Consider the following 27,928-nt stretch of genomic DNA (forward strand, 5'->3'; position numbering starts at 1 on the left):
TTCACCTTGTTCATAGGATTTATAGTTTTTGTTGCCCGTGCAGTGTTTGTTGTTGAAGACTTGTTTTTCTTACATCATTGGGAGTTGATTTTGTTATTTCCTTTTTCTGCAGAATCATATTTCTGTCTCGAGCTCAAATTTGACTCGTTTGATAAGGTACTTGTGAGCCGATATTTTAATAAAATAATAAAACATTAAAAAGGAGATCAGGAAACTTCCGGACGGTTGCAAACCGAAGACTCCAGAAACCCTATTTTTCTAACTCGAGTCGAGCTCGAGTTCGATTTCATTGCACCCCTATACGCTATCTCGGTTGCATGTCTTCCAATAAAGTAGTCGATATGCGATCATCGACGTGACTAAAAACACGTAAACTTCCAGACAGTTCCAAATCGAAGACTCCAGAATCCCTTTCTCGATTGTTCGCGTGTATTAATCCCCTCCCCGTAACACTTTGTTCGCCGTCCGCATAATTTGGTATTCGGGAACGCTTGGCCGTCAGTTCTCTTCCATATCTGTGGAACCCTAATTCCAGTGTTGCCGTCGCCGGCCCTAAATCTAGCCATGGCGAAGTTTGGTGAGGGCGACAAGCGGTGGATCGTCGAAGAGCGCGTTGACGGCACCAACGTCCACAACTGGCACTGGGCGGAGCGCAACTGCATCGAGTGGTCCCGCTCGTTCCTCTCCTCCCTCCTCTCCGACCTCACCATTCTCGACGGCGAGGGCGGCCTCGCCATCCGCACCAAGGCACTCGATAAGCTCGAGGGCGAGGCCTACGTCAACATCCGCAAGGGCAAGGTCATCCCGGGCTACGAGCTCTCCCTCTCCCTATCCTGGGAGGGCGAGGCCCGTGACTCTACCGCTGGGGGCGACCCTCTCGTCAAGGTCTCCGGATCCGTCGAGGTGCCTTACCTCGCCGATGAGAACGCCGGAGAGGACCCCGAGGTCAGGATCACCATCCGGGATGATGACGGCCCTGTCGGGCGCCGGATCAAGGACGCCTTTATTGCCAAGGGCAAGCCGGTGGTGTTGGAGAAGCTTCGGGCTTACGTGCAGGCGATGGCCAAGGGTGGCCCCGCGATGGACGAGCTCGAGACCAAGAAGCCTCCCTCTGTTGTTGGAAAAAACCAGTCTGCGGCATCCCCTGCAGTTGGAGGGAAGACTGCTCCGACCGCATCTGTAGCGGGTAATGCAGCGGTGGCAACGAAGGAGAAGAAGAAGACTAAAGAGGGCTTTAAGAACATATCTTTGACGGAGAAGTTCTACTGTAGGGCAAGGGATATTTATGAGATCTTGATGGATGAGAACCGATGGAAGGGTTTCACTCAGAGCAATTCTAGGATTAGCAAGGAAGTTGGTGGACAGTTCAGCCTCTTTGATGGATCGATCACTGGGGTCAATGAAGAACTGCAGGAAGCCAAGCTGATCGTTCAGAAGTGGAGATTTGGAAGCTGGCCAGAGGGTGTTCATTCAACGGTGAGTGCATTTTTTAGCTCTATATTTCTGATCTATTGAACTTGTAATTGGGTTTTGGGAGTTGATAAGTTAATGGAATGCAGGTGAGGCTGACTTTTGATGAGCCTGAGCAAGGAGTTACTATTGTGAAATTGACGCAGACAAATGTGCCAGAGGAAGACAAGTAAGATTCTTTCTAACAATAACAGCATCCTCTTGTTTAGCATATGTATGGTCTCTTAACTAATATCATATGTTTGGGTTTGTTTACAGGTATGGGAATGCCACGGTTGTGGAAAACACAGAAAGAGGATGGAGGGATCTCATCTTCCACAAGATACGAGCTGTATTTGGTTTTGGAATGTAGAAGCAGCTCTTTTCTTTTATTTACAAGTTGTCATTTCATTGTTTCTTACTGCCTTTGAACTGCAACATTCGGCAATGCATGGACTTGATATGCCTCTGTTGTTAGTTAACATGGTGACTATTGTGAAAACCTGAGACATCTTTCTTTTGTTTGCTCACTATCGGTGTACCCTTATCTTGATAATTGGAAACTTGAGACTTGAAATCTTGTTTACTATGACTTTTATGGTTTAAATGTTGTGAAGTTTTATACGCATTCATCCTATTGTATGCAAATTTCCTTGTTGCCATTTTCACCATTTTGGTTTTTGTATGAAATTTGTCTTTCTATTTGGATGACTCTTCAGTTATATGTATCATGTTGTCTTATAAGATGTCCTACCTTTCTCTGAAAGAAAACACCAAATAACACACAATCATGTTTCACATTTGTACTTTATACTCACTAGAGAACAATGGATTTATGTCTCAATCCACACTCCTTGAGACATGACTAGGTGATAATGCTTACACTTAAAGAGGAAATAAGGGAGTATAAGATCAAGAAGTTAATATAAGCAAATATGTTTAGTTATTGTGCCTGCTGTCTCACTTTTACAACATAGGAACTTTTAATTGAAGGCTTTGTTGAAGATGACTTGTTTCTCTTAAATACATCCAAATGAAATAAGAGTTTGACATGCAGACCTTTTGTAAGTAGATCAAACCAATTCAAAAAACATTGAATTTTAGTCAAAGGTGTGCAACATGGTTAAATTTTCCGCTGCTTTCAAATGATTATAGGTAAGAAATTAATATTTTTTTACGTTCCACTAGAATTCTTTGTTTCTTTTGCATTATATGAGACACGATGGAATGAACCACCACATAGAGAAATATACATGTTCTTAACCCCTTTTGGTTCATTTTTTCCGATGTACAAATTCAATATTCTACTTCTCCAAATTGGATGCCTTTACTTGATATTTGACAGCACATTCATATATAGACATGATTGTGCTAGAAGAGTTTCAGTAAAACTTGATAAAAATTTATAGAAGAGATCAAAACGATTTTGGTAGTTTGACCAAAAATGTTTTTCGTTTGATTTTAATGGCAAGAGAAGAATTCATGTAGACAGCTCAAAATAGTTGGGACCTTATGACATCTAACCCAGGTTTGCCATACCGCTCGGTATGGGTGGTATGTATCGGTCTAACAGGGGATCAGTATGGGCGATACTTCGGTATGCCCTTATGTACCATGTATCGGTATGCACGGTATGGATTATACTGACAACTGGTTGGTACATCGATACGGACCGGTAAGGTAAACCATACTTCTAACGTTTTAAAGTCAATTGTATTTGAGGCCTACTTGGGTGTGTGAGTAATGCTTACCTCGGATCAAATTTTTGTTGATTGAAGTTTTTAATCATGTTAAGAACTGTTCCACGGAGAGGATCGCAACTATTCATTGATAAAATGTAAGCCACAAATTCTTGTTTACACTAGTTTGTCTCCAAGGAATATTTCTCTGCTTTTCTCTGCTTTCCTGGAGATCAAGGAATGGATTTTTAGCATCAGACCCACACTGGTTGATGGCAGGACCGTATGGGTTAATGTTGATGCACCAATGTGCGGTACACCAGGATGTACCATGGTACTGTTCTGCTGGGGGATGTTGGAAGAAAGAAGGGAGAACGAAAGAAGAAAAAAAGAGGAAGAAGAAGACAGTGGTGGATAAGTATAAATATTGGATATGAGGCAGTTGGCGGTTGACAGGCCATGGACGTGCAGCAGCACAGGGAGGAAGAACGCATGGCGGCTATTGCGTGACAGTGTGAAGAGGGAGAAAGGGCTCATGACTGCTTGCAAGCCCTAAAACATCTGGTTTGAGTCGGAAAAACCTAGCCCTAAGCATCCATTGTTTGGTTCAGGTCCTTTAAAAAGGAAAAACCCAGACCTAACATCTTAAAAAAAAAAAGAAAAGAAAAAAATGGGTCGAACCGCCTGAGATGGACAGGTAAATTGAATTCTTTGCTTTTGACCATGTTTGGCAGATTGGTTGATCTCGACTGGATCCTGCCAGTTGATGGATACTTGCTATTCCAAAATCCTTTTAGGCTATTTCCTCATTCCTGGTGGAGTTGTGCATTCGTTAAATGCATTGATTCAGTGACTGATCGGAGAGATAAAAAGAAGAGAAAAAGCATAAAAAAAAGAGAGAGAAGTTACAGGCGGTACCTGAATTTGGCTGGCTTTAATTAGAAAAAGAAGTTGCATGTTTACCTGCTTGAACTTTCTATCGAGTTCTTTTTATTTGAAGCAAGTGGCAAGTTGAAGCAATGTGTATAACTTTGAAAGACAGCTAATTGTTGATTGGTATCATCTGTAGATCCAAAGCATTAGTCAAACCTTCTAAAAGTCTGGCAGGTACATCAACATGGAAATTTCATACAGGATAACGAAGAACAATGTTATTTTCCCTTCAACTACATTATTACATACTTATAAAGCATCCATGAGTGAATCTATCTTTTTCACTATATACTTGTATAGCATCTCATTAGACTTGTTGTTTGAGGTGATTTTCCTCTTAACAAATATGAAATATCTTGGTTGCTTGATGTTTGGATTTTTAATTTTTTCATATGAATGGATTTATCATGAGTTATTAATCATTTGTCTGCTCTCATGAACAAAACATAACTCACAAATTAAGTCGAATGGCCATCCATTAAGGTCCTATAATATTATTGTTACTGGCATCTAATCATTCTTTCTTTGATTCCAGAATGGTCAATCTTTTCTCATTTGATCTTTTACCCACTCTACTAGCTTCTCTTAAATTGCAAATATATTCAAAGTTACTTTCATTTCAGTTTGTGAATTGCAAGACAAAAAAGAAATATCAAAATTATGAGCCAGATGGAGATAGTATTAAATCATAAAACTGTGCATATTTTCCATATAATGCAGCCTATATGAACTCAAATTTCTTATATTCTTATCATACATTAATATTTGTTCTTGTCAAGATCTGTGAATTACAAAATAAAAAAAAACTATTATGCAGGAGAATGGTTGACTTTTCTTTCTTGTTTTGATTCTGAATATGTTAAATGTTTTTGGCAACACTATCATTCACTGTTGTGGCGATATTATTGATAGAAACTCTTCTTCATTTGGTCGGATCAGAACTGGTCCCAAATGGTTTCTTGTCCCTGATTGAATCCAACAGAAATTTTCATGTATGCTTTATGTATTATGTCTATATAGATTCAATTATATCATTTCGTTAGTTTCATTAGTCACCGTTCTTGATTATCTGCTAACTTGTAGTGACAAGAAAAATTATATTTTACGTTTGATAGTCTGTCCGAGATTGTGCTGGAGATATTGAATTGATTCATCTTATCTTTGTTAAGTAAGTTATATGGCGTTTTATTCTATGGTGTCTTATCCTGGCAAAATGAAGCTTGTTTTACTAGATTATTGCCAGACGATATTATTATTTAGTTTCTTGTTGATCCACGTTTGAAACTTTTAAGCTTGAAAAGGAAAAGAATTCAATTTTATGATTTACAATTTGAATCTAGTTTAAGCTTTTATTTGATCCATATTATGGCCACAATCATGATTTCGATTGTGAATCTGCAAAATCATGTTGAAAGGGGGGTAGGAGTAGTGGATATTGCAAAGCAGGCCAACTTTTATAGGACGTAAGTAAAGAATGGGAGAAGTTTGTTTATTTTTACTCTTAGGATAATTCTGATTGGAGTATTGGAGGAGTCGAGTATGTTTTTAATGCCTGCCAAGAACGGACTTTTACTCTTAGGATAATTCTGATTGGAGTATTGGAGGAGTCAGAGTATGTTTTTAATGCCTGCCAAGAACGGACGAGAGAGAATTCATGGCCGGATAAAGGATGAATAGGGACAACAACACGTACTACTGCTTTATAGAAACAAAAGAACTTCGCATTGTTTTAAGTTAGGTTCATTGTACCGTATCGTACCAAACGTATCGAGCGATATGTTCTGGTATATCAAATATTTTTTTATTTTTTTCATATTGTAGTAGTGCTACAGTATAGTACTGTAGCACTGTAGTGGTATCGGACGGTCCGCGTACCGGTAACCTGTCGGATCGGTACGTATCGTCCGGTACGAACGGTATGCTTTGGTACGACAGACTTTGGTTTTAAGTAACCTCGAAAAACAAAACGGTGTTCTCGAGGACGCTTGCAAGATGGACGGCGGACTACACTTGGTATGATTCCTGACTACTCTTCGCATTATTTGTGCAGAACTAAATAGTGGCACCAAATCGTCTACCAAACGAGGAAACGCTTCCCAGGGAGCGGTACTTTTGCCTTGTGTCATGTAAGCCTTGTATTCTATTGTAGAGTTCATTTTCCATGTGGGTCGAGTAAACGGTGTTGGTTGCTTGTTAAATTGGTATTCCTTTGATCTTTAAAGAAAGCCATATCCAAGTAATGACAAATAAAAGAGATGCAGATTGGTATTCTCTTGATCTGTAAAGAAAGTTGATTGGGAATATATTGTATGTCAATCATCGATCGTCTTTAGGTCATTTTTCATCTGTTTGTCATTTTTCATCTGTTTGCTCATGTCGGTAGGAGTTTAAAGTAGATAATTTGGGACAGTTGAGAACGATTAGAGATTGTTTCTCATATAATATTTCACGAAATATTTTATCCCTTTGAGATCCGGTATAAAAACTAGTATTCAATACAAGGTGAAGAGGTTGACTTTTTTTTTACTACTCTTGTACTCTAGGATTTCGAGTTACTAACTGGGGTATTAGCGGGATCGGGTCGGGAAACTCTTTTTAACCTCGATCTTAATATAGGTGATACCTCGGGAGTGCTACGTTTCTGCCTCGAAGCTACCTTGGGCAACCTTGTGCATATGAGTTTGGATTACGTTGGGTTGACAAAGATGTCTGATATTTTCTCTCATTATATTGACACTAGAAGGAGGGCCCGATGTTGCAAGAACGCTCACTAACCAACCCTCTTAATGAACGCTTGAGCGATGAGGCTTTGCCAAATCCATAATACTTTTGCTCAAAGGGGGGCAATAGTCACTCTTTCCGCATGTTGACGCATCCACCTTAGCTTAAATGTCGACGCGATAGTGGTGTTTATTCAACGACTCAGGCCTTTCACTCCTGGGGTTGACCTCGAGCCACTTGCTTGACCTTTTTGAGGTGTTCTTGAATCTCACCTAGCAGGTTTAGACACTAACAAGCATGATACAAGTTGTCGCTCCACTTTTGTGGTGGCTAGCCCAACAAACGACGCCACTAGCTTAGTTATGGTCAAAAGGTCAATCGCCAGTAGCACCAATGCTCGTAGGGGTCCTTCCACTTGATGTGATGCCAACATCCCAAGAGCGCCCGAGGCCCATGGAATCACTGGCCCCGAAGGCACATCGCTCCTCAACTATGGAGTTCAGTGGACTATATCTCTATTGTACCCCACTTGAATCCGAGACTTAGTCGGTAGATTTGATAGAGGATTCCCTACGAATTTAGCTACGACAAATGGATTGACGTTTGGAGGAGATACGATGAGAATTTCAACAATTTACAAGGGAACGACAAGTTGAACCCACCTTGGGTCGATCGCTATTCACCTAGGAAATCTAGGAGGAATCAATCTCAGCAAACTTCTGCCTCCCATCATTGGAGGCATTTGATGGTAGTGTTGACCCGATGGAGCACATTGTCGCTTTCCACGCTCAAATGTCATTGTATAGCACTTCAAACGCCTTGATGTGTCGTGCATTCCCGACCACATTAAGAGGCTTAGCACGAGAATGGCACGTCTGTCTGAAGTCACTCTTTATTAGTTCTTTTGCTTAGCTCACAAGGGAATTCAAGCTTCACTTTCCTCAAGAATGTGCTCCCGAGGCTATCGACAACAACGTAACTCAAACTTAGGGTAAAATATGCTTGTGGTGTGTGGCTAGGGAAAACTCGACTCATGTGAGGAGAAATCTACCATGATAGAGGCACAGGACAAAATGTGCTCGAGGCGCGTGAGTCGAAAAAAATTAACTCGCGTGAGGAGAAACTTGCCATGATGGGGGGCATAGGGCAAAATGTGCTTGAGGTGCATGAGTAGGGAAAATCCGACCCGCATGAAAAGAAACCCACCACGGCCTGAGCATACGATAAAATATGGGCAAGACACGTGAGTCAAAAAAACTCGACCTACATAAGGAGAAATATGTCATAGTAATGATATAGGGCAAAATGTGCTTGAGGCATATGAGTTGGGAAAACCTGATTCACATTAGGAGAAATCTACCACGATAAAGGTACAGGGCGAAATGTGCTTGAGGAATGTGTCGCGAAAATCTAACTCGTGTGAGGAGAAATCTACTATGCCAAAGGCGTAGGACAAAATGTGCCCGAGGCATATGAGTTGGGAAAACCTGACGTGTATTCAGAGAAATCCGTTATAATGGAGGCACATGTCAAAATATGCTCGAGGCGCGTGAGTTGAGAAAACTCGACCCTTGTGAGGAGAAATCCACCACGACGGAGCCACAAGGTAAAATGTACCCAAGACACGTGAGTTGGGAAAATCTAATCCACATGAGTAGAAACCCATTATAGTTGGGGCGTAAGGCAAAATATGCCTGAGGTGCGTGAGTCGGAAAAACTCGACCTACATGAGGAGAAATCTGCAACGTCAAAAGCATAAGGCAAAATGTGCTCGAGGTACGAGTGTCAAAAAATACAACCCACATGAGAAGAAACTCGTCATGACGAAGACAGAAGGCAAAATGTGCTTGACGCATATGAGTCGTGAAAACCTGACCCGCATGAGTAGAAATCCACAACGACGAAGGCACAAGGCAAAATATACATGAGGTGCATGTCAAAAAAATTCGACTTTCGTGAGAAGAAATCCTTCATGGCAAAGGTGTCCCGAGATATATGAGTCAGGAAAACCCGACTCGCATGAGGAGAAATCTATCACGACAAAGGCACAAAACAAAATATACCCGAGGTGTATGATTCGAAAAAATCCAACCCACGTGAGGAGAATTCCATTACAATGGAGATGCAAGTCAAAATATGCTTGAGGCATGTAGTTGAAAAAAACTCAACCCATGTAAAGAGAAATCCGTCACAACGGATGCATAGTGCAAAACATACCTGAGGCGTGAGCAAGGAAAACTTGACTCTGTGAAGAAAAATCTGTCATGACGGAGACACATGACAAAATATGCCCAAAGCGTGAGTCGAGAAAACCCGACTCATGTGAGGAGATCCCATACGTCCTCATGTCACATGAACTAAACGTGGCACTTCGAACCCCTTTCATAAGAGCCCTGAAGCACATGCCTTGGGAGGGGGTGATATATGATAAAAAATATATTATCAACTAATCATCATCTAATACGTAATCATCATGTGAAATCTAGGTGACTTTCCATCCGTCTACTTATGGGAACAAGAATCTAAAACATGTCTAAGGCAAGCAATTTGGGGTTGTCCCCCCTTCGTCGCCCACATAGACAAAAGACTAAGAGAAATTCGTTGGGAGCAATTAGAGACTACCTCCCTATAGGATATTTTACGAAATATTCTGCTCATTTTTAACCAAGTATAAAAGCTCATCTTCAATATGAAACGAGGAGACTGAATTCTTTTGACAACTCAATCAAGACATCAAACATCAAAAATATTTTCCGTCGTCAAAAGTCATATCCAAATAACAACAAATGAAAGAGATGCAACGTATCGAACCACTACAGCGACTCGTTTTGGACACATATCAATGTGAAGAGGTTACCCAAATAGATAACCAAATAATAGTCTTCAACATTGTCCATTATTCACTATAGAATGAGATATACAATAATAAAAAGGAGAACAAAATAGCTACGGATTAATGTGAAGAGGTTCCCAGACTGATAACTGAACCAAATAATAGTCTTCAACATTGTCCATTATTCTCTAAAGAATGAGATATACAAATCATATGTTTTTAATAAAAAGGAGAACAAAATAGCTTGAGTACGCACATGAGACAAATCATATGTTTTGCATGAAAATTGATAGAATATCGCCAGAGACCACAACTCTAATGTTTTTAACCATAAGAGTACAAATAAAAGCTTAAAGACGAGATATGACACCGAACCTCTGTTTTTAATGAACGCAAGCTTGTTTACTATAAATTTCATGGTAATGGTCTAAGAGCTTTGCGATTTGTCCTGTTGCAACTTCTCTAAGTTGGCTCTCAGCTCGGCATTTTCATTTCGCAATCTTTGCACTTCAGCATTTAGTTCTGTGTTCTCGTTCTGTAACCTCTCCGCTTCTTTCTTCAAGTTCATACTACCACCCTGAACAAGCAAAGAATAAGTTGAAATTTTACTCATATTTTCCCAACTTAAATATACAGTAAAAAAGAAGGTGCCTAGTTCTTACTTTCAAATATAACCCTACTAATTGTCAAAGCTAAGAAAATAAACAAATGGATAATTTATCATCTTACAGATAACTTTACTAGTTACAAAAGCTTGCTATAAGCATGGATTAGAAAATGAACATGAAATTAGGGGGAACAAAAATACAGAACAAAAGATCTATTAAGATAGATTACCCTTGGAATCTAATAGCAGAAACTTGTGTGACCAACATTTGCTATTTTGTTGTCACGAATATTACACAAAGGAAATAAATCAGAGCAACAAGAACAAGCCGGTCTTAAAGAGGCTTGCCTATATGATATTAAAAAAACATTGACACCATACAATCTAGAGTCTAGTGCATTAGTTTCATCCTTTTTATGCTGGTCCACTCTTGTTCAGGTATGTGTTTGTACAAGCAAAAATATTCAGCCAGCAATACCAAAGAACTCTACGACAGCCTAGAATTCTTTGCACAGAGAATGTAGAAGAGGAAGAGGTTGTTAGCGAGAATAATAAAAAGATGAATGGTGAACTCAAGAGAACCATCGATACATTGCAAATTTTAATAGCATTACATGAATTGTTTGGGGAAGTAATGGGAATCAATATATAATTGAGATATTAAATATACATAACAAACATATGCTACTTCCGTAACTAATTGTACAAAGATTCTTAAATATTTTGCTCTTTTTACTTCCTCACTTTCAGTTTCTCACTAACTTCTGTAACTTCAGATTTATGTGCCTCTCTCTCCCTCCCTCTCTCTCTCTCTCTCTCTCAATTGCTTCTTTAGCTTGTTATCTTTTTGTTATCAGAACAGGCATAATTTTACTTCAACATATAAAGTTCAGAGAAGTTATTTGGGAAGGCCCCAAATCTTGACCTTGCACAAACTTGTAATTAGTTCAGCTACACTATGATATTAGAATTCCGAGACCATGCAATCATTACGGCACTGTATTGGTTAGTATGCAGTCTTTTGTATTAGAAGATACAAATAACAAATTGAACCCACACTCATCCTGAAGATTAGCAAGTTCTTTCAAATTAATTGAACCACAGTTTTCTAGGCACCCACTTCCTAAAGCCTCAATTAAGAGAAACAGAGTAATAAAACTATATCTAGAAGGTATTCCAGTTATTCATTCATATTCTGTGAAACTCATTTGTTTCATGGTTTACACCACGAGAAAAAGGGAGTTCTAATGCATGAGCCTTATTCCATGTCTATTCTATAATATAGAAGCTTTCAAATAAGATTTTAAATACCAGTCGTACCAATACATACAAACCAATATTTAACAGTTTGAACAAATACCAGGTATCAAAAGGTATCCATCAAAAGTCATGGGAAGTCCAGAAATGATTTTGACCTCATACCAAAACTCAATTTTCAACATCTTTTCCAAAAAGCCATACTGAAAGTGTGTTACTAAACAACAGATAGTTGCAAAAGGATCTTTCTTTGCTTCAAAAGCTAGATAAGGCCTTTCCAAAAGTTAAGCCAAACATGCCCTTACAACTTATTTTTGTAAAACATAGAAAACTTTATAAATAGACATGACTGAGGACCCCTGGTTATAATTATGTAAGCCAGTAAATTAAGGGCTTCTTATAATTTCATCAAGAATTATCTAGGCACCATAAAATCCTTTCAAACATAGATAACTTCATATCTGATATAGCATGTTGTAGCCTTCCAGTTGAAAGAGAAACATATTTCGCACCCATATATATTATATAGTAAATCTTTTTTCTAGAATTTGGATTTTTTCAAACTTCAAAACGAGACTTAAAACAACTTGACATTCATGAGAGAGGTACTGGGATACAACTTATACGACTAAAGAGACGATGAAGGCAAAAACATGGACAAACCACTTAAGCTCGTCATTCCGACTTTTGACATTTATTTACATTACTTACCCAGTGTGAATCTTCATTTGATCGACAATCATGGTACGAGGAAAAACAAATTATCTAAACAATATTTGAATATATCAAGGAACAAAGATCATCTTATAAACTTAGACAAGATATAGCATACCTAAGATTTGCTAATTTTAACACAATCTCAGAAATACGAACTCATTGATAAAAGTATCATGTCCTCCACTATGCCTAGCTAACAATTTGGTCATCAAGTTACTTCTCTGCACTTTTTGAATATCAATAATTGCATATGCACTAGTTGAAAGCTTGGAGTATATGATGCACATAATACAAGAAATGATAAAAACCATCTAAATATGATTCCAGTTATGAAGAAACAAAATGGAGCTATTTGGCAAGACAATGTCACAAATTATAAAACGAGTTCTGTTTCATCACTTACATTGTTAAATATCTGTCTTGGTGAATAAGAAGATGGAGAGTTTCCTCCAATATAAGGAGCACCTAGCAAAACTTGTTTCATGACTTCCTTTGTTGCGAAGTCATCAATACCCATGTTCTCATAACTCCAAAATGCACCTACAGCTCCTAAAAACCCTTCGTGACATAAAAAGGTTGTTTGTAGCTGACCTTTTGACCTGAAGGATATTAGAAAAATTATATATATGATGAATAAACATTAAAAAATTTGCTTAAAAAATATAATCTAATAAATGATTGAGAAACTGTTATATTAACACTAGTAGTCAATATTTGAAATTTAACAGAATGAGTGGAAGAGATATTTAAAGAACAAAAAAGGACTTTAATCAATTCTCTAAGGATAATGGTGAATTACCAATATTTCATTGAACAAGAAATCTTGTCCATAATCTTTTCATGACCACATATGTAAGTTCCTCGGAAGAAAATTTTCTTGAGCCCTGAGAGCTTTGCCACAAAACAGGATATCTGGAACAGATTCATAGCTTAGAAGTGAGAGAACACACTTAAAATTGCCAGAGAGCTGAAGAAATGCACCTTGACCAGTTAGGTATGATGAAAAATAAAGAAGATAATAATCTAAAGTCAGGTCTTAAGTTGCATTAAAGTAACATAATCATGTCAACTTGCATGAAGCAACACTAGAATAAAAAATGTCAAATGAAGTCTCTTGTTTCTTTTAGTAATAAGAGAAAATTCACCAATCTAAATCATTTTGACAAGGAGAATGTGCGACAGAAAAAAAAAAGAAAAAATATTGATGACCACTATAATTTTAACAAATTTAAGCAGACTCTGATAATATCTTTTACAGGAATTCCTGAAATAATTTTCTCCAGTCAGTTATGGTTTCCTGGAAAACATCCACTATTTTGTATGAGGTTTGTTTCTTTCAGATTACAGATTGACCCCTTGCACGAATTTTATGATTTGCAAGGTAAATAGCTTGAAGAGGAGCTAGCTTCTCGGAAAATAGGTGCCTTGGGTTTCAGAAGGACATAGTAGCTTTCTCCACGTGCATATTGTTGAACCTGGCATAGCTACAGCCTGTAGTAGCAATTATTTTAAAAATTTTGTTTCAGGAGTCTACGCAGCATAGTTCTTGCTGCAAATGAGAATATGTGATGGGCACCAGACTAGACATAAAAGGTTGGGATGTTACAGTATATAAGTTGCTGAAATCTAATATCTTCAAAGAAAAATTGATAAATAAAATTTCAAGAGCTATTGGTACCACATAGTGCTTAACAATTTAAATCCATTAGACTAAAAAGAAACACATGCCATAAATCATAACTCAGAAAGATGTATTTATATTTCAGATCCTCATTCTTCAACCTGAATGCAATTTACCTAGAGTGAATTGTTAAAAATGGCCTTTTGCAACTGCTTTTCAGATTCAATTTGGATAAGAATCCTCCCAATAATTATCAACTCTAAGATCACTACTAAACTAATATGAATTTAACTAAACTAGAAGACGAGAAACATGCCTATTTTTATATGGCTACTAATGCCCCCGATACTCTTATCCTGCTTCGAAAACCAAACTGGTCTAGCATAATTCCTCAAATATAGATATATACACTAAAAAGTAAAAGACCCTCATTGTATCATCTATTGTTAACTGTTTCTGCCATCCGCTGCTCCCCAAAGCTGGTTGAATGAAGAAGCCCTCACAAAGATACTAGGGTGACGACAGTGGTTGACACTGGCATGGTGGATATGGTTTTGGCAACACTCATTGGATGTTGAGAAAGATAAGAACATTCAAAAAGCTGGGTAGAACATCTTGCTTTAATACCAAGATGTCAAAATTAAGACTCCAGCAAGTCTTTCTCCAATTCGAGGAGAAAAGGCCTCCTGAATTACAAGCTAAAGAATTTACCTACAAAAATAAATTAACTTACTGTGTAGAAGACAAAGAAAATATCAATTTATCTACAAAAATAAAATTTTACTGCATAGAAAATAAAGAGAACATCTAAGTTTGAGCCCTCAGGTTCACATCAATATATATAGTTAATGAAGAGAACTTGCAGGAGAAATATACAATTTGCTGGTAATCTCATTACTGTCCAAATTAAAACAAAACTAACATCTAAGAAACTTCAAATATTATCACTGCTAATAGCTAAGCAACTAACTCTCATGTCCTATACCCATATCAGGACTCTTACACATTAAATAAACCCAAAAAATACTATACACAACAACTAAAAGCCATAACACCGCGTCTGGAATCAGTTACATGGATCATTTCCTGCTATTAAGCATTGTGTCTAAAAAGACTTCAATCTCTGAAAGAGTTACTATAATTAACAATGAAAATGCATCAAAAAATCATAGAACAAAAAAGGTACACCCTAAGCTGTTGTCTTATTGCCATAATGAACCCAAAGAGTTCTTGAGCTGATCTGGCTCAAAAAGATTCCAAAGAATGAACCCAAAGGGTGCTGCAGCATTGTATCATTTGTCGACCATATTTTTCAATGATTAAAAAAAAAAAAACATATTTATTACATTGTTTTAGGAAGAAATCAAAGTTTTCTGCAATATCTCAAAAACTGATCAGACCATCATGTATTTACAAGTCCGACCAACGAATGGGACATGAACCAAGCAACTTCTCCTGGTCCCATCTGAAACTTAGGTTGCTAGATGGGACATGAACCAAGCAACTTCTCCTGGTCCCATCTGAAACTTAGGTTGCTAGGTGGTAACGTTAGCAACCTGGCTTACCACCAGGTTTAGACTATTGAAGCGTCTACCTGGCCTACCTCTGGTTACTGTATCCAACAGGTACCTATTAAGGGCCTGTTTGACCTCCCTATAAAATTCCTTTTTCACCCTCTTTCAGTCTTTCCACCCTAGTTTCGTATCTTTTCACTCCCTTTCTCCCAACCTACTTCCCCTCAAAGTCTCTCCTAGACCCTCTCAAGTTAGCCAAGTTACTTGTAGTGTTCTAGTATCAAATCTTAAAAGCTTGGTTTTATGTACATAAACATGCTTGTTTGTAAATGCAAGACATTTTATCAGATTCAATCACTTGTATGCCAGTTGACTTGCGCTATTATGTTAAGCTCATTGAACCAAATCTCAAGATTTACATTTTTCCGAAGATAATTTTTCAAGGAACTGGTAAATTACACAAGCTCGAAGATCTATAAGTCGAGGATGATTGTACCATTACATGAAAGCATACCAATATCTTTCAGGCATTGTAAAAGTGCATGCCATGCTAGCTAGCATGTCCACGCACCAATCAGTACACTACAGATAAAAATTTTGTTTAGTCATGTGTTTGCACCTCTATCACAGGTTTGCATGGCATGTACTGTTATCTTTCTAGCATGGGACTTGACAATACAGCTGCTTGGTATGACAATCTTTGCAACAAATTACTGGGCGCTGAATTTTTTCAATTTGAAAACTTCCATATTGATGCAAGAGTAAACAGAAGTTACATATGATGAAAGATGCATATGGGATTATTTCCTCTGGGCATCACTTTTTTACTTTCTAGCTAAATTTTACAGCTTATTTCCAATAAGAATTTCCCTATGGGCTTGTAAAATCAACCTACTGGTATTTTCAAAGTTCAGCTGTGACTAGCATCTTATACTTACTTGTCCAATATTGTATGTGAAAGCATTCAAGAGAGCTGCAGCAAGATCCTCTGCTTTGTAATCCGAAAGCTTGTTTGAAGTTACCTTCCCGAAGCTAGATGCAGTTGTTGATGCTGGAAGACCATGCTATGATTTTATAAGAAAAAGTGAGTTACAATGGATAAACGTGATAAGAGAAAAGAACAAATGATTGATGCACCACATAAACTTGCTAGGTTTGGTTCATAACATATACATCTGTAAAATTAAAAAGAACCTGCAAAAGTGCTGTAAAACAGAAGTTTCTTTGTGATTGATTCCAATGCGTCATTGTTGTCATGTAGTCTAGAACAACCACTTTTGCTTACTTATGAACTTAAAAACAAGGACTAATGTTAGCCTCTAAGGTGAATTGGATACCAACAATAAGGACCATCATAAGCTAATAATGATCAATATAGGTTGTAGAAGAGCACAATCCCATAAGCCTTTAGCTTTTCCATAATCTCACACTATTTGGGTAGGATTCTTGAAAATCATTTGACAAAATGAAGGCTGTCACAGTTGAAGAGTTTAGTGTTTCAAGGAAGGATCCTCTTTTCAGTTGTTCAATGGAAAATAGTGAAAAATAGGGATATAGGCATGAATTCTGTTATTAATATTTTAGAGATTTATGTGGAGCGGACATCACTAATTGGGTTTGGCTAAAAGATCAGATGGAATTTACGTTAGTGGACATCACTAACAGTTTGGCCTTTGAACCTAGTCTTCTCCCTGTTCCACCCTTTAATGTAATATGTTTTTGGAGCATTGAAGAAAGAATTTAATTAAGGAAAAGAACATTGAGATTAACTTTTGATATATTTCCTTTGAAGTACTCGGAATGCCATTGCTCCTAGGTTTTCATCCTATGCATTTTAAGTATAACATATTATTTAACAAGAGAATCTCCCAGGGAGAAAGAAAAAAACAAACAGAACAAAAAAAAACAAAAAGTTTGGACATAGAAAGAAGGGGCAAATGAGATTCAATTAGTAAAAGAAGAAGAAGAAACAAATTCCTACCAAGAAGATATGGCAGTCATAATTCCCAACAAAACATGATATCAGGGTCAACAATTAAAATCGAGGATGGACAAAGTACAACATGATTAAATTGAAAAGCTAATGATATCTTATACTACTGTAGGATGAGCGTTAGTTAGGTGTCTAAAAAATTCACAAAGTAGGTTGGGCAATTGAAACTCAACATCAGTCTCAAAAAAGAAAAAAAAATCAAAATTTTCATAATCACATTTTATTTAATGAGAGAGCCTCTCAGTGAAAGGAAAAGAAATATCAAAAGTTTAGAGACAGAATGAACAGGCAAAAGAAACTCAATATCACAGTGTTGCAAAAGATATAAAACAAATTCCCATCAAAACAAAATGACATTCAGGTTAAACTATGTTTTTGGGACCATTAATTTAAGTTGGGGGTGGCTAAAACAAAATATGATTTGATTGAAAAGCTGCTAGGTTTCTATCCCATTCTGGGGTGAGGTTATCCTAGGTGCCAAAAAAAGTTAATAGAATAGTAATATGAAGGCACTATCTGTCACGATCCAAGCCTGATGGGCTAACTAGCCTATCAATTTCGTTTGGTCTAAACCACTGACTAAAATGCTTCAGCTGAAATTTATAGTAGTACACTCATCAGACCCTTATAAGTCAATTTTAATCTTACCTACTTTCGATGTGGGACTAATCAGAGGTGTTACAATCACCCCCACTCAAAGGCTTGACGCCCTCGTCAAGGCCCAACATAATCTAGATCAGGTCCTAGCATAGTGCATGTGAGGCGTAGCCCAGTGGTGGCTCCACGCCGTGACGAGTCCTCTGACTCCGTCTATGGGTAGCCCTTTCCTACTCGGACCCCTCACCGACCAAATGCTAGGTCGGCTCTGATACCACTCAAAGGCTTGACGTCCGCGTCAAGGCCCAACATAATCTAGATCAGGTCCTAGCATAGTGCATGTGAGGCGTAGCCCAGTGGTGGCTCCACGCCGTGACGAGTCCTCTGACTCCGTCTACGGGTAGCACTTTCCTACTCGGACCCCTCACCGACCAAATGCTAGGTCGGCTCTGATACCAAATGTCACGACTCGAGCCTGATAGGCTAACTAGCCTATCAACTTCGTTTGGTCTAAACCACTGACCAAAATGCTTAAGCTGAAATTTATAGTAGTACACTCATCAGACCTTTATAAGCTAATCTTAATCTTGTCCACTTTCGATGTGGGACTAATCAGGGGTGTTACACTATCATCTCTTAAATTTAAACAAGCATCTCTAAAATTTCATCAAAACCAAGATGAAATGGGAACTAAATGAGAAGAGATATAATTGACCAAGTTCAGAGAAAGAGCGCTATTCTCCATTCAAAATATGAGATAAAAATTACATCATGTTGAAGGAGCTAAAATCAAAATATTAAAATTAGTATGGCAGGCCATGTACCCCATGTAGTAGAAAAATTGGTGATATGGATTAAATAGAGAAAAGAAACATATCATCATCCATTTTTAATCAGATATGAATTTGGTTACTCATAGCAAAGCATAGTAAATGATGCAACCTTATCTGTCTTAAATGGCCTCGAATATGAACTGGATATATAATGGATACAAATTGGAATGGGATTAAAATATGTCTCAAATGAGTCCGCGATAACATTATATAGATAATTAAGAAACTATTCAAAACTATCAATCATTGTTCTCAGATGGGAAAAAAATTAAAGCAAACACAAAAAGCAAAAGAAGCATGCAAAAATAGTACATATAGTGTACATAGACAAACCTATCAAATAACAGCTTTTCTACAATTAATTTGGCTAAATTCAACATTGCAAGGTATATTCATATATTTGGAAACTTGAAGAGGTTGGAACCTGAAGCATATTTGTGCTCATCTCCAAAAAATTTCAGATAGCTATATTCAAATATAGAACAAATGTGACAAAACATGAACTTATGCAACCATTTCCATCTCTAACTGGATATGGAAACAAATCTGGATGAGTATTATCCGACCGAATTTCACCCCTATCTCATATGGTGAAGGTTTACAATATAATTTGAAATACTTGGTATGCGAAAAAAACTGCAGAAAGTCTCAAGAGCTTTTTATTTTCAATTTTTATAGAGCAATTAATTAAGCCACCTGTATTGTTAATATAAGTGATAAAATAATTGATGATGGTCATTATTAGTGATTAATACTGAATCACCTATTTTTCTAGTAGATCATAACTGCTTTATAATGAAGATACTGAGGGAAATATACCTTTGGATAACCCTCCTTTCCATATATGTCCCCAACAGTCAAATCTACTGCTAGATTATTACCTCTCTGGCTAAGCTCCAAGAACTCTTCATAACTGCAGAAAGGAGATAAGGAATACATAAAGGCAAAATAATATAAAGAATGGAACTTTTCAATCAAACGCTACCTTGTACACCCTGTCAACAGTCTTGCAAGGCCAAGTATAGTACCACCTCCCAGATGTGTCCCAATAATACGTTCAAATTTCCATTTCCCGATCACCTGCTTCATGCCTTCGCATTAATTTCTATGTTATAAAGAAAACTTAGTCATCAATAGAAGTTTAAACTATTACTTCATTCATATTAAAGAAGTACCTCAATCATGCTAACACCTGAGCCAACATTGACAAGAAGATATGGAAATATGTTGTGTTCATTGGGGTCAGTTGTCACACTTTCATCAGAATTTGAGGAAGGTTCATGTAAATCTTGGTCTTCCTGTCAAAATAGGGACAAAACTAAAATGTAAGAGCATATCTAAGGCTTTCTTTATTTTCTTAAAGTGGAAATGATCAATTATATTTTTTAAGTTTTAACTAATAATATTAGTACCAAACGATTAAGACAACTTAGAAGAGAAATAACATGCAGAACATAACCATTCATTGCTTCAGTTCCGTACGTAAAACATGCTCTATACAAAAAGGGGATAAAAGGACAACATGACCAGACATAATATTATACTCCCAAATCGTAAATCAAAGAGCACCTAGAAGTTATTATGGTCAATGCTCCATGTTTCACATGGAAAGGAATATCTTAAGCAAGGACTATGAGTCAGAAGGCATCATTCACTTGATAACCACATTCAGCTTGATTAATCTAAAGAATCAAGCCCATTGACACAAGCTGTAATTAAGCGAGAATCTTGCTTTGTTTAGCATAATTACCAATAACTAAAGAAATCAGAAAACCAAAAACAAATGAGTCCAGTTTGTTGGAATCAAACAGATTGGTACTGTTAATTGTTCTTGGAAGCAAGATCTGTCGTACCGAAGCGTACCGCCCATATCTGGCGGTACGTATCAGTCCAACAGGTTACCGGTACGCATACCGCCCGGTACCGCTACAGTACTATAATATTATACTGTAGCACTGCTATAGTATGAAAAAATAAAAAAATATTCGGTACACCAGGGCGTACCGCTCAATACGCCCTGATGTACCGTCCGATATACCGGTACCGTACCATACCGAGCCCGGGTCAAAACGCCGGTACGGTACGATACAACGAACCTTGTTTGGAAGAATCATAAAATGCACTTGGACTATCTATAACTGAGATAGAAGGGAAAATCAAGAGAACTGAAGTAGAAGCAATTATTGCCTAAAAGTACTATAAAGAGAGCAAAAAAGAAAATAATACAAACAATCTTGATAGTACAACCACATTTCAATCCCTACTTTGTTTATATCTTCAAGGATATTGAAACTTAAACTTTTACAGAAATATTATTCTGCCAAACTACAGAGAGAGGGGCTCTATCTTCCAAGACATTTTCCAGAACAAACCAGTGCAGTCAAAATAAAGATGTCAACAAATGAACTAACTTAAAGAAACGAGTATAAACTTAAGCATAAGCCAGTTTTCATCAGCCAATGCTAATCTATGACAAACATAATCTAGAGAATATCCACACAAAATGGATATATTTTTAATTTGTAATGAGACTTACTTTATCGTTCAAATGTACATCTACCATTTCAATATCTTCGATACCAAGTTCCTTATAACTCATTAAAGCACCAAGAGCTCCTAGAAATCCCTCATGGCGCAAGAAAGTTGCTTGCATTTGACCCTTTGACCTGAACACAAAAATAAAATCTAAGCCCGGCGAAAAACATAATCCCTCCAAGGCTCCAACTCAGAATTTTATAAGTTGCTCTCAAAAAAAATTCATGTGTAAAAATACGTAAAATTAAAAAGAAATGATACGTCAAGTATCATTGCTGGATGATCAAAGAACAGCGTTAATTAATGTCCTGAGAGACACAATAGAATACTCACCAATAACTAATAGCATAAGATATGTTGTCCATTGTGCTGGGATGTCCACGAATGTAAGATCCTCCAAAGAAAACTCTATTAAAACCTAAGAGCGCTGCTACAAGAAAAGCAACCTGAAATGTACACATCATAAAGAAAAACACAAGTTAGTCTTTGATCAATTCTCTAACATAATATTTTTGTCTTTTTATCACATTCTTCATCCTTTCTTTCTTTTTCTCTGACTTGTATTCTTTTTTACTACACTTTTTTTCTAATTCATTCTGCTTTAGCCTTGATATGTTCAAAAACTAGGGATTATTGTTTCTTATATTGGTGGAAGTTGGAAATTACACTGTAGGTCTCCTAGGAATAGATTAAGACAATCTCATAGCCTAGAGAGATCATTTCTCAAACATGGATAGATTAAGAATGCTGCTACAAGAAAAGCAATCTGATATCTACAGATATAAAGATGAACAAAAGATATCATCCTCAGACATAATAGGTTTTGCTTTGTATCACATTCTCCATGCCGGACATATACAAGTTGTTTTTCATTTTTCTGCTTTTCTTGTTTTTTCTGATTGTATCTTTTTTTACTTCATTATTTTTTTTCTAATTTATTCTGTTGAGCCTCCAAATGTGCACAAAACAAGGATTACCATTTCCTTTATTGCTCGAAGTTGGAAATTACACTTTGTAGGTTTCCTATGAATGGATTAGGACAATCACATAATAGTTACGGCTTGTATCACACTTCAGACTTATAAAAAGAGTTATTTTCTTTGTTTATCTTTCCGATTGGATGTATTTCTGTTACCTCATTTTTTTTCTAATTTATTTTGTTTTAGCCTTCAAATGTGCACAAAATAGAGATTTTAGCCTCCATTTCTTGTATCACATTTTGAAGTTGGAAATTACAGTATGTAGGTCTCCTAGGGATAGATTGGGATACTCCCATAGCCAAGAAAGATAATTTTCTCAAACATAAATTTACCTATGATGCACTACCAGTTTCAATGACCTACTAGACTGGTAGGTCAATATATGCTACTATATATATTGACCTGAACCACCAGGCATTAATAAATAAATAAATAAGGATGTATAATAGAAAAGTACAAGATTATACGTACACTTGGTATTTATTAGGGGTCAGCACATACCTGTACAACCAATATTTTAATCCTTCTAGGCCAAGCAAAAAGAAGTGTATCATCAACAAATTACAAAAAGAGTATATTTTATCAAGTATTATGCTTCCCCAAATCTCTAATAATGTTTTATTGTCTCACAGAAAGAACTCCTTTAATCTTTGGGAAATAGGAAAATGGAAATGGGAAATAGGGACACCTTGTTTTAATCTTCTTCATGTAGGAGACTATTTTGCAGCTGACTCACTGATTGAAACATGTTTTGGGAGCAAAATTCATAGTTCAATTCATTTTTCTACTTATTTCTTAAAATATAGCTTTTGGGGAGTTCCAATAAGACATTGGATGCTAATTTAACAAAAGACTTCTGAATATTTAGCTAGATAATCATTCCTTTAATATAGTTATTGCAGCTGTAGGGTTTGTCATTTCGGGTACCAGACCCATCTTGGAGATTTGTTGGCACCATACATACCAATCTATATTAGTGTACCGACACAATGATATGCCGAGGTGTGCCGATGGGGACTCGAGCGAGCTGCATCTTAGTGGAGAGTCGAACAGGTATGTACCGCCCAAGTTGGTACATGCTTCGTCATGAAACAATTACTAGCTCCTAGACACTTAAAAGAAGAATGTTGGAAAATGACGTATTAGATCTGGCAGGATCTTTTTCTTAGTATCACCAAACTATGAAGCTTGAAAAAAAGCTATTAGGTGCTTTTAAAACATACATAGTAAAATATCTTCAAAGATTCACTTTTTAATTAACCATTCTTAATAAAGGAGATGATGGAATTAAATAAAGTTCTTGTCTTTGCCTTGATATCTAATCAAGTCAATTTAGTTTATGAAGGAAAGATGATTCTCTGGACATGAAAAATTTTTACCAGCCATGAAGTTTAACAAAGAGAATAGAAAAAAGAGGAAGAATATCAGCGATTGATAAAGTTAACATACTTGCAAAATAACTTCAATATCTAGTACTCAACAATATCTAACAGAACTACTGCCAGAAAACAAAAAGAAAAAATTTGGTCTCATTTCATCTCTCCAGATTGTGATGGGCATATACGGTGCACGACGCTCCCACAATGTGAGGTGTGGGGAGGGTCTCTGTTTTCCAGTTTGTAAAGGAACAACTTTATTGTATCAAAGCCCACCCTCTACATATACTTAATTTCCGAATTCCTTTTATCTTTATCTTCCGCCAAGTCCTTGTGGAATATTTTAGTTGGCCAACCACTAGTTAAAATGAACTACTATATGCCATCAGAATTGATAGATGTATTAGTTCATCTTTTTCATGGAAAGCATATTTATTTAGATTCACAAATTCAAGTGGATAAATCTAAGAGAATACCTGTCAAAAAATCAAGAGTAGCTAGTAAACAGAAGATATAGATGTATAATTTGTAAAAGTGGCCAAGAAAAGAATAATTATGTTCTAACACAAAAACAAGGTGTGTGATAGAAAACATTAAATCTAATATATTTGTTGTCTGAAAGTGTCCAAGTCTTCAAGGTATTATGTTGGTTTCTATTTTTGGCAAATGCATTTCTGTTGCATTCTGGAATTGTTGTGGCATGCAAGGATTATACCATAAAAAAATAAAGAGACTCATACACTTGACTAAAAGCCAAAGAAAATTCTAGGCTGATTGTTTGACTGAGGTTTTACCAAAGCAAGGGCCTTCGTTCAAAATAGATAAACTATATAATCAAGTGCAAGAAACTGGATAAGCTTTTATGACAAAGTGTTAAACTAAAATTGTGTGTACCAAAATTCTTGGAGCATGAATTACATGCAATAAACCTAAAATACTATCTACTAATCAAAACTTAATTTCAATGTTTAGAAAAGAAGTAGGTGAGAATAATAATCTCAAATCAAGATTTGACTGGCTTGATCAACCTTTCCTCAAAAAGAAAATATTTACTCAAGCATACAATAAACTGAGAAAGCCATACATACTTGTGCAATATTATAAGTAAAAGCACTCAACAATGTAGTAGCAAGATCTTCAGGTTTGTAATCTGAAAGTGTCCTTTTTGATGTTATCACCTTCCCAAAGCTTGAAGCAAGGGTTGATGCAGAAAGACCTTGCTGGGGCAATTTGGTTAGACATAACCCAGTTAGATAAGTACAAAAAAGACGATGTTGGACTACCATAAGTATTATAAATTGCCACTTGTCATATATATATATATATATATATATATATATAATATTTTGAGCCAGTGATTCACCAGATAATTTATGAAACTAAGCATCTATTCATGACATCCAATACGTTACTAGATAGCATAACTATCTTGAGCATCCATGACATAATAAATAACATGTCTTCCTCCTTTATAGAATTAGGTTCTATCTTTTATCTGCAACTTTATATCTGTTCAGAGCTGTCCCAGCAGCAAAACAGTAGTTAGTTGGGAACTAGCATAAAAGTTTGTCAAAACAAACATAAATAATAGACCATTATCAAATACAATGGAGCAAGATCATCATTATGAAGTAACATGTTGCATCAATAATACATTTCAAAACACACTAAATGTGACCCACAACATTAGTGAACAAATTCAGTGACAACTAAGATTTTAGCATGAGGATTGCCATTAGAGAGGTTAGTCCAAGATCATAAATTTAAAATAGAAACATAAAATATAAAATCAGTAAAAAATTCAAGATATGACTGAACTGAATCATAATAAATGTCAAAATAAATCACATGTTTCAAAAAGAAGCTGAATGCCCATTTATTAGATTTCTCGGGCTCTTAAGCCAACTTAACTCTTTCAGAAGGAAACAAAATCAAACAAAGTTTGCATAGTCTACACCTACCTAAGACAGACTCCTATTTCTATGGTGAAAAGTTCTACATTCTTTAATATCACTGTCAAAACTTAACAAGAGTATCATCAAAATCAACCCCTAAAATCATTAGAAATAAAAAAAAAATTCAAAGTCAGATCTAGCTCAAATGAACTCAACTTAGATCCAACTAGACAGTAAACGAACCTAATATAGATGTAATCGATTTGCATAATTCACTATCTTGTCCTTAAGTTATTCACATGTCTAAGTCCATGATCAACACAAGGAGCTCCAGCAATCAATAATGCATTGTGGTGCATGCACTATGATCTGTTGAATTGAACAACTAATTTTCATCTGCAACCAACACAACAAACCTTATAAAATTTGATCTCTGTGACCTTGAGATATGCATTCATCTATGATAGATAAATTCGGTTTAGAAAGGCAAACTATAAGAATTTGGTCCCTTAACCAGAAGCAGCTTACATTGTAACATCTTGACTAGTAATTGAACAATTTGATTCCGAATCTTAGAATTCAATTCATCAATTTAATCATGTGGTAGACCTCTTGTTTCCCTCTTGCTGTCGGATGACTTCTAGCACTTCATATCATCCTCATTGGGATGACCTACATGACGAACACAATATATTGATCAGTATTAAAATGTGAATATTCTATGTTCATAGAATGAAATGGAGAGTCTCTAGATATTTGAGTGTCCTATCTTCAATTAATGATACAGAGATATGGTTCAAGTCTCTCCACATCAGGGATTGTCTTAATATTAAGAATCTCTAGAATGTTGTCTCATGACCACTTCATACATGTATCGATGCTTTCAAGATTCCACAAATTCTTCTTACAAGCTCGAAATCAATGTTGGCATCATCCCCGAGACCCTCATGGTCACCATCCATGGCCATCACATATGTCCACCTATCCATGGCCGCCACAAAGGACTAATATTTGGTAATTGTCCAGCATTGAAATTTTGAACCATGACTAAAAAAAGTTCTATTACATAAAAGTGAGTCAGTTCAGGCAAACTGAAATAAGAATCTTCATAGGAAACAATTATCTCCATGTGCCATATGTTGATAGAATATTTGAAGCTTTAGAAGCAGAATGAAAGCTAATGGACAAAAATTTGTTTGTCTTTCGGAGCTACAATCCACCTGCTTGCTTTCCTATCTTCTCTGAACCATACTACACTAGCATTTCTACTTCTGGTAAAGTTTTTCTTTTCCATTCTGGGCTAAAAAGAAGAGAATGGTGAGACCATATGTTTGATCAATCACTGGAGCATGTATTTCTGATGCAGTTTCTTTGGATCAACAATGGAGAAATGAGGAAAGAGCCTATGAATTAGAGGAAGAGAAGAGAAAAAAAAAACAAGAAAGATAGGGATGGACAAGAGAGAGATGCCCAATCAAAAGAAGGGCTCAATGATGAAGAAAACTTAAACATCATATATGGTCTCAGTGCCATTCACTCAACACAAGAGAAGTTAAATGACATTTATAACAAATGATTCCTTCAGCTTTAAGTTAAATAAAATTCTTCAAAATGCAAGTATATAATTAGATAGAGTTTTTACTTAATTTAACTTGTCTAAGACAGACTCACTTACAATAAAGACCCACTAGATCTTATACTTTAGAAGGATAAAATATCAAAAAAATCACACCAAATATTACCAATAATAAGGTTTCAAATATTGGTTGATATGTATTGTAGCAACCAGTGTTTACTAGTCTGAGCAAGGATCATGTACCGACTGGTATTTACTGGTCCAAGCAAGGATCAACATCAGACCATATGGTCTGGTACTGATCAGTATTTAAATTTTTAATATTTTCTTCAGCTAATAATAGGTGGTATGAACTATGAAGTACACGAGTATTATGTCAGTCTAGTAGATCACCAAATCCAGTATCGAACTAAGATTTAAAACCTTCTGAACTTATAAAGATTACAATCAAACTCTGATCTAACTCAAACAAACCTAACATAAGACTATAATATAGCCCAACTTCCTAGCATAGATGAAACTTGGAAGAAGCTGACATTAGTATAGTGTGAAGATTGATGACTAAAGACTTTAAAAATTGGCTAAAGTTCTTGGGGAAAATAAGTGTAATGAAGCATCTTGAAAGTGTAAAAGTTAACGAGTGATAAAATCCAAATGTAATTGAAGATAAAGAAAATGTTAAACATTAACTTATTAAGTGCTAAAACTAAGATCAAGGAGGTGCAATAATTATGAGATAAGATGCAACTAGCAAGGACCTAGCTTTTGATGTTATCCATACAAAAGTTTACAAGATTGAAAATCAATTTGCT

The 27,928-nt window shown here is 36.4% G+C and overlaps 2 protein-coding genes across 3 annotated transcripts in view; one reads left to right on the forward strand and one right to left on the reverse strand.

Moving 5' to 3' along the window:
• The first annotated feature begins 411 nt into the window (after positions 1 to 411).
• LOC103999187 (uncharacterized) lies at positions 412 to 2,038 on the forward strand. The gene is made up of 3 exons (XM_009420853.3): positions 412 to 1,476; positions 1,560 to 1,639; positions 1,729 to 2,038. The coding sequence occupies exons 1-3, from the start codon at positions 565 to 567 to the stop codon at positions 1,820 to 1,822; spliced, it is 1,086 nt and encodes a 361-aa protein (XP_009419128.2). The 5' UTR covers positions 412 to 564; the 3' UTR covers positions 1,823 to 2,038.
• Positions 2,039 to 9,765: 7,727 nt separating this feature from the next.
• Positions 9,766 to 27,928, reverse strand: part of LOC103999188 (pantothenate kinase 1) — a 36,102-nt gene continuing 17,939 nt past the window's right edge. For both annotated transcript variants that reach the window (XM_009420854.3, XM_065084193.1), the window contains 10 exons: positions 24,734 to 24,865; positions 21,623 to 21,735; positions 21,291 to 21,420; positions 19,930 to 20,052; positions 19,740 to 19,834; positions 19,574 to 19,667; positions 16,270 to 16,395; positions 12,996 to 13,108; positions 12,600 to 12,795; positions 9,766 to 10,192 (listed from right to left, as the gene is read on the reverse strand). In XM_009420854.3, coding sequence (XP_009419129.2) covers positions 10,043 to 10,192; positions 12,600 to 12,795; positions 12,996 to 13,108; positions 16,270 to 16,395; positions 19,574 to 19,667; positions 19,740 to 19,834; positions 19,930 to 20,052; positions 21,291 to 21,420; positions 21,623 to 21,735; positions 24,734 to 24,865 — 1,272 coding nt within the window. In that variant the 3' untranslated portion in view covers positions 9,766 to 10,042. The remainder of the gene's footprint in view (positions 10,193 to 12,599; positions 12,796 to 12,995; positions 13,109 to 16,269; positions 16,396 to 19,573; positions 19,668 to 19,739; positions 19,835 to 19,929; positions 20,053 to 21,290; positions 21,421 to 21,622; positions 21,736 to 24,733; positions 24,866 to 27,928) is intronic.

The sequence above is a fragment of the Musa acuminata genome, chromosome BXJ1-9, assembly GCF_036884655.1.
Source record: "Musa acuminata AAA Group cultivar baxijiao chromosome BXJ1-9, Cavendish_Baxijiao_AAA, whole genome shotgun sequence".
In the NCBI taxonomy this organism is placed as follows: domain Eukaryota; kingdom Viridiplantae; phylum Streptophyta; class Magnoliopsida; order Zingiberales; family Musaceae; genus Musa; species Musa acuminata.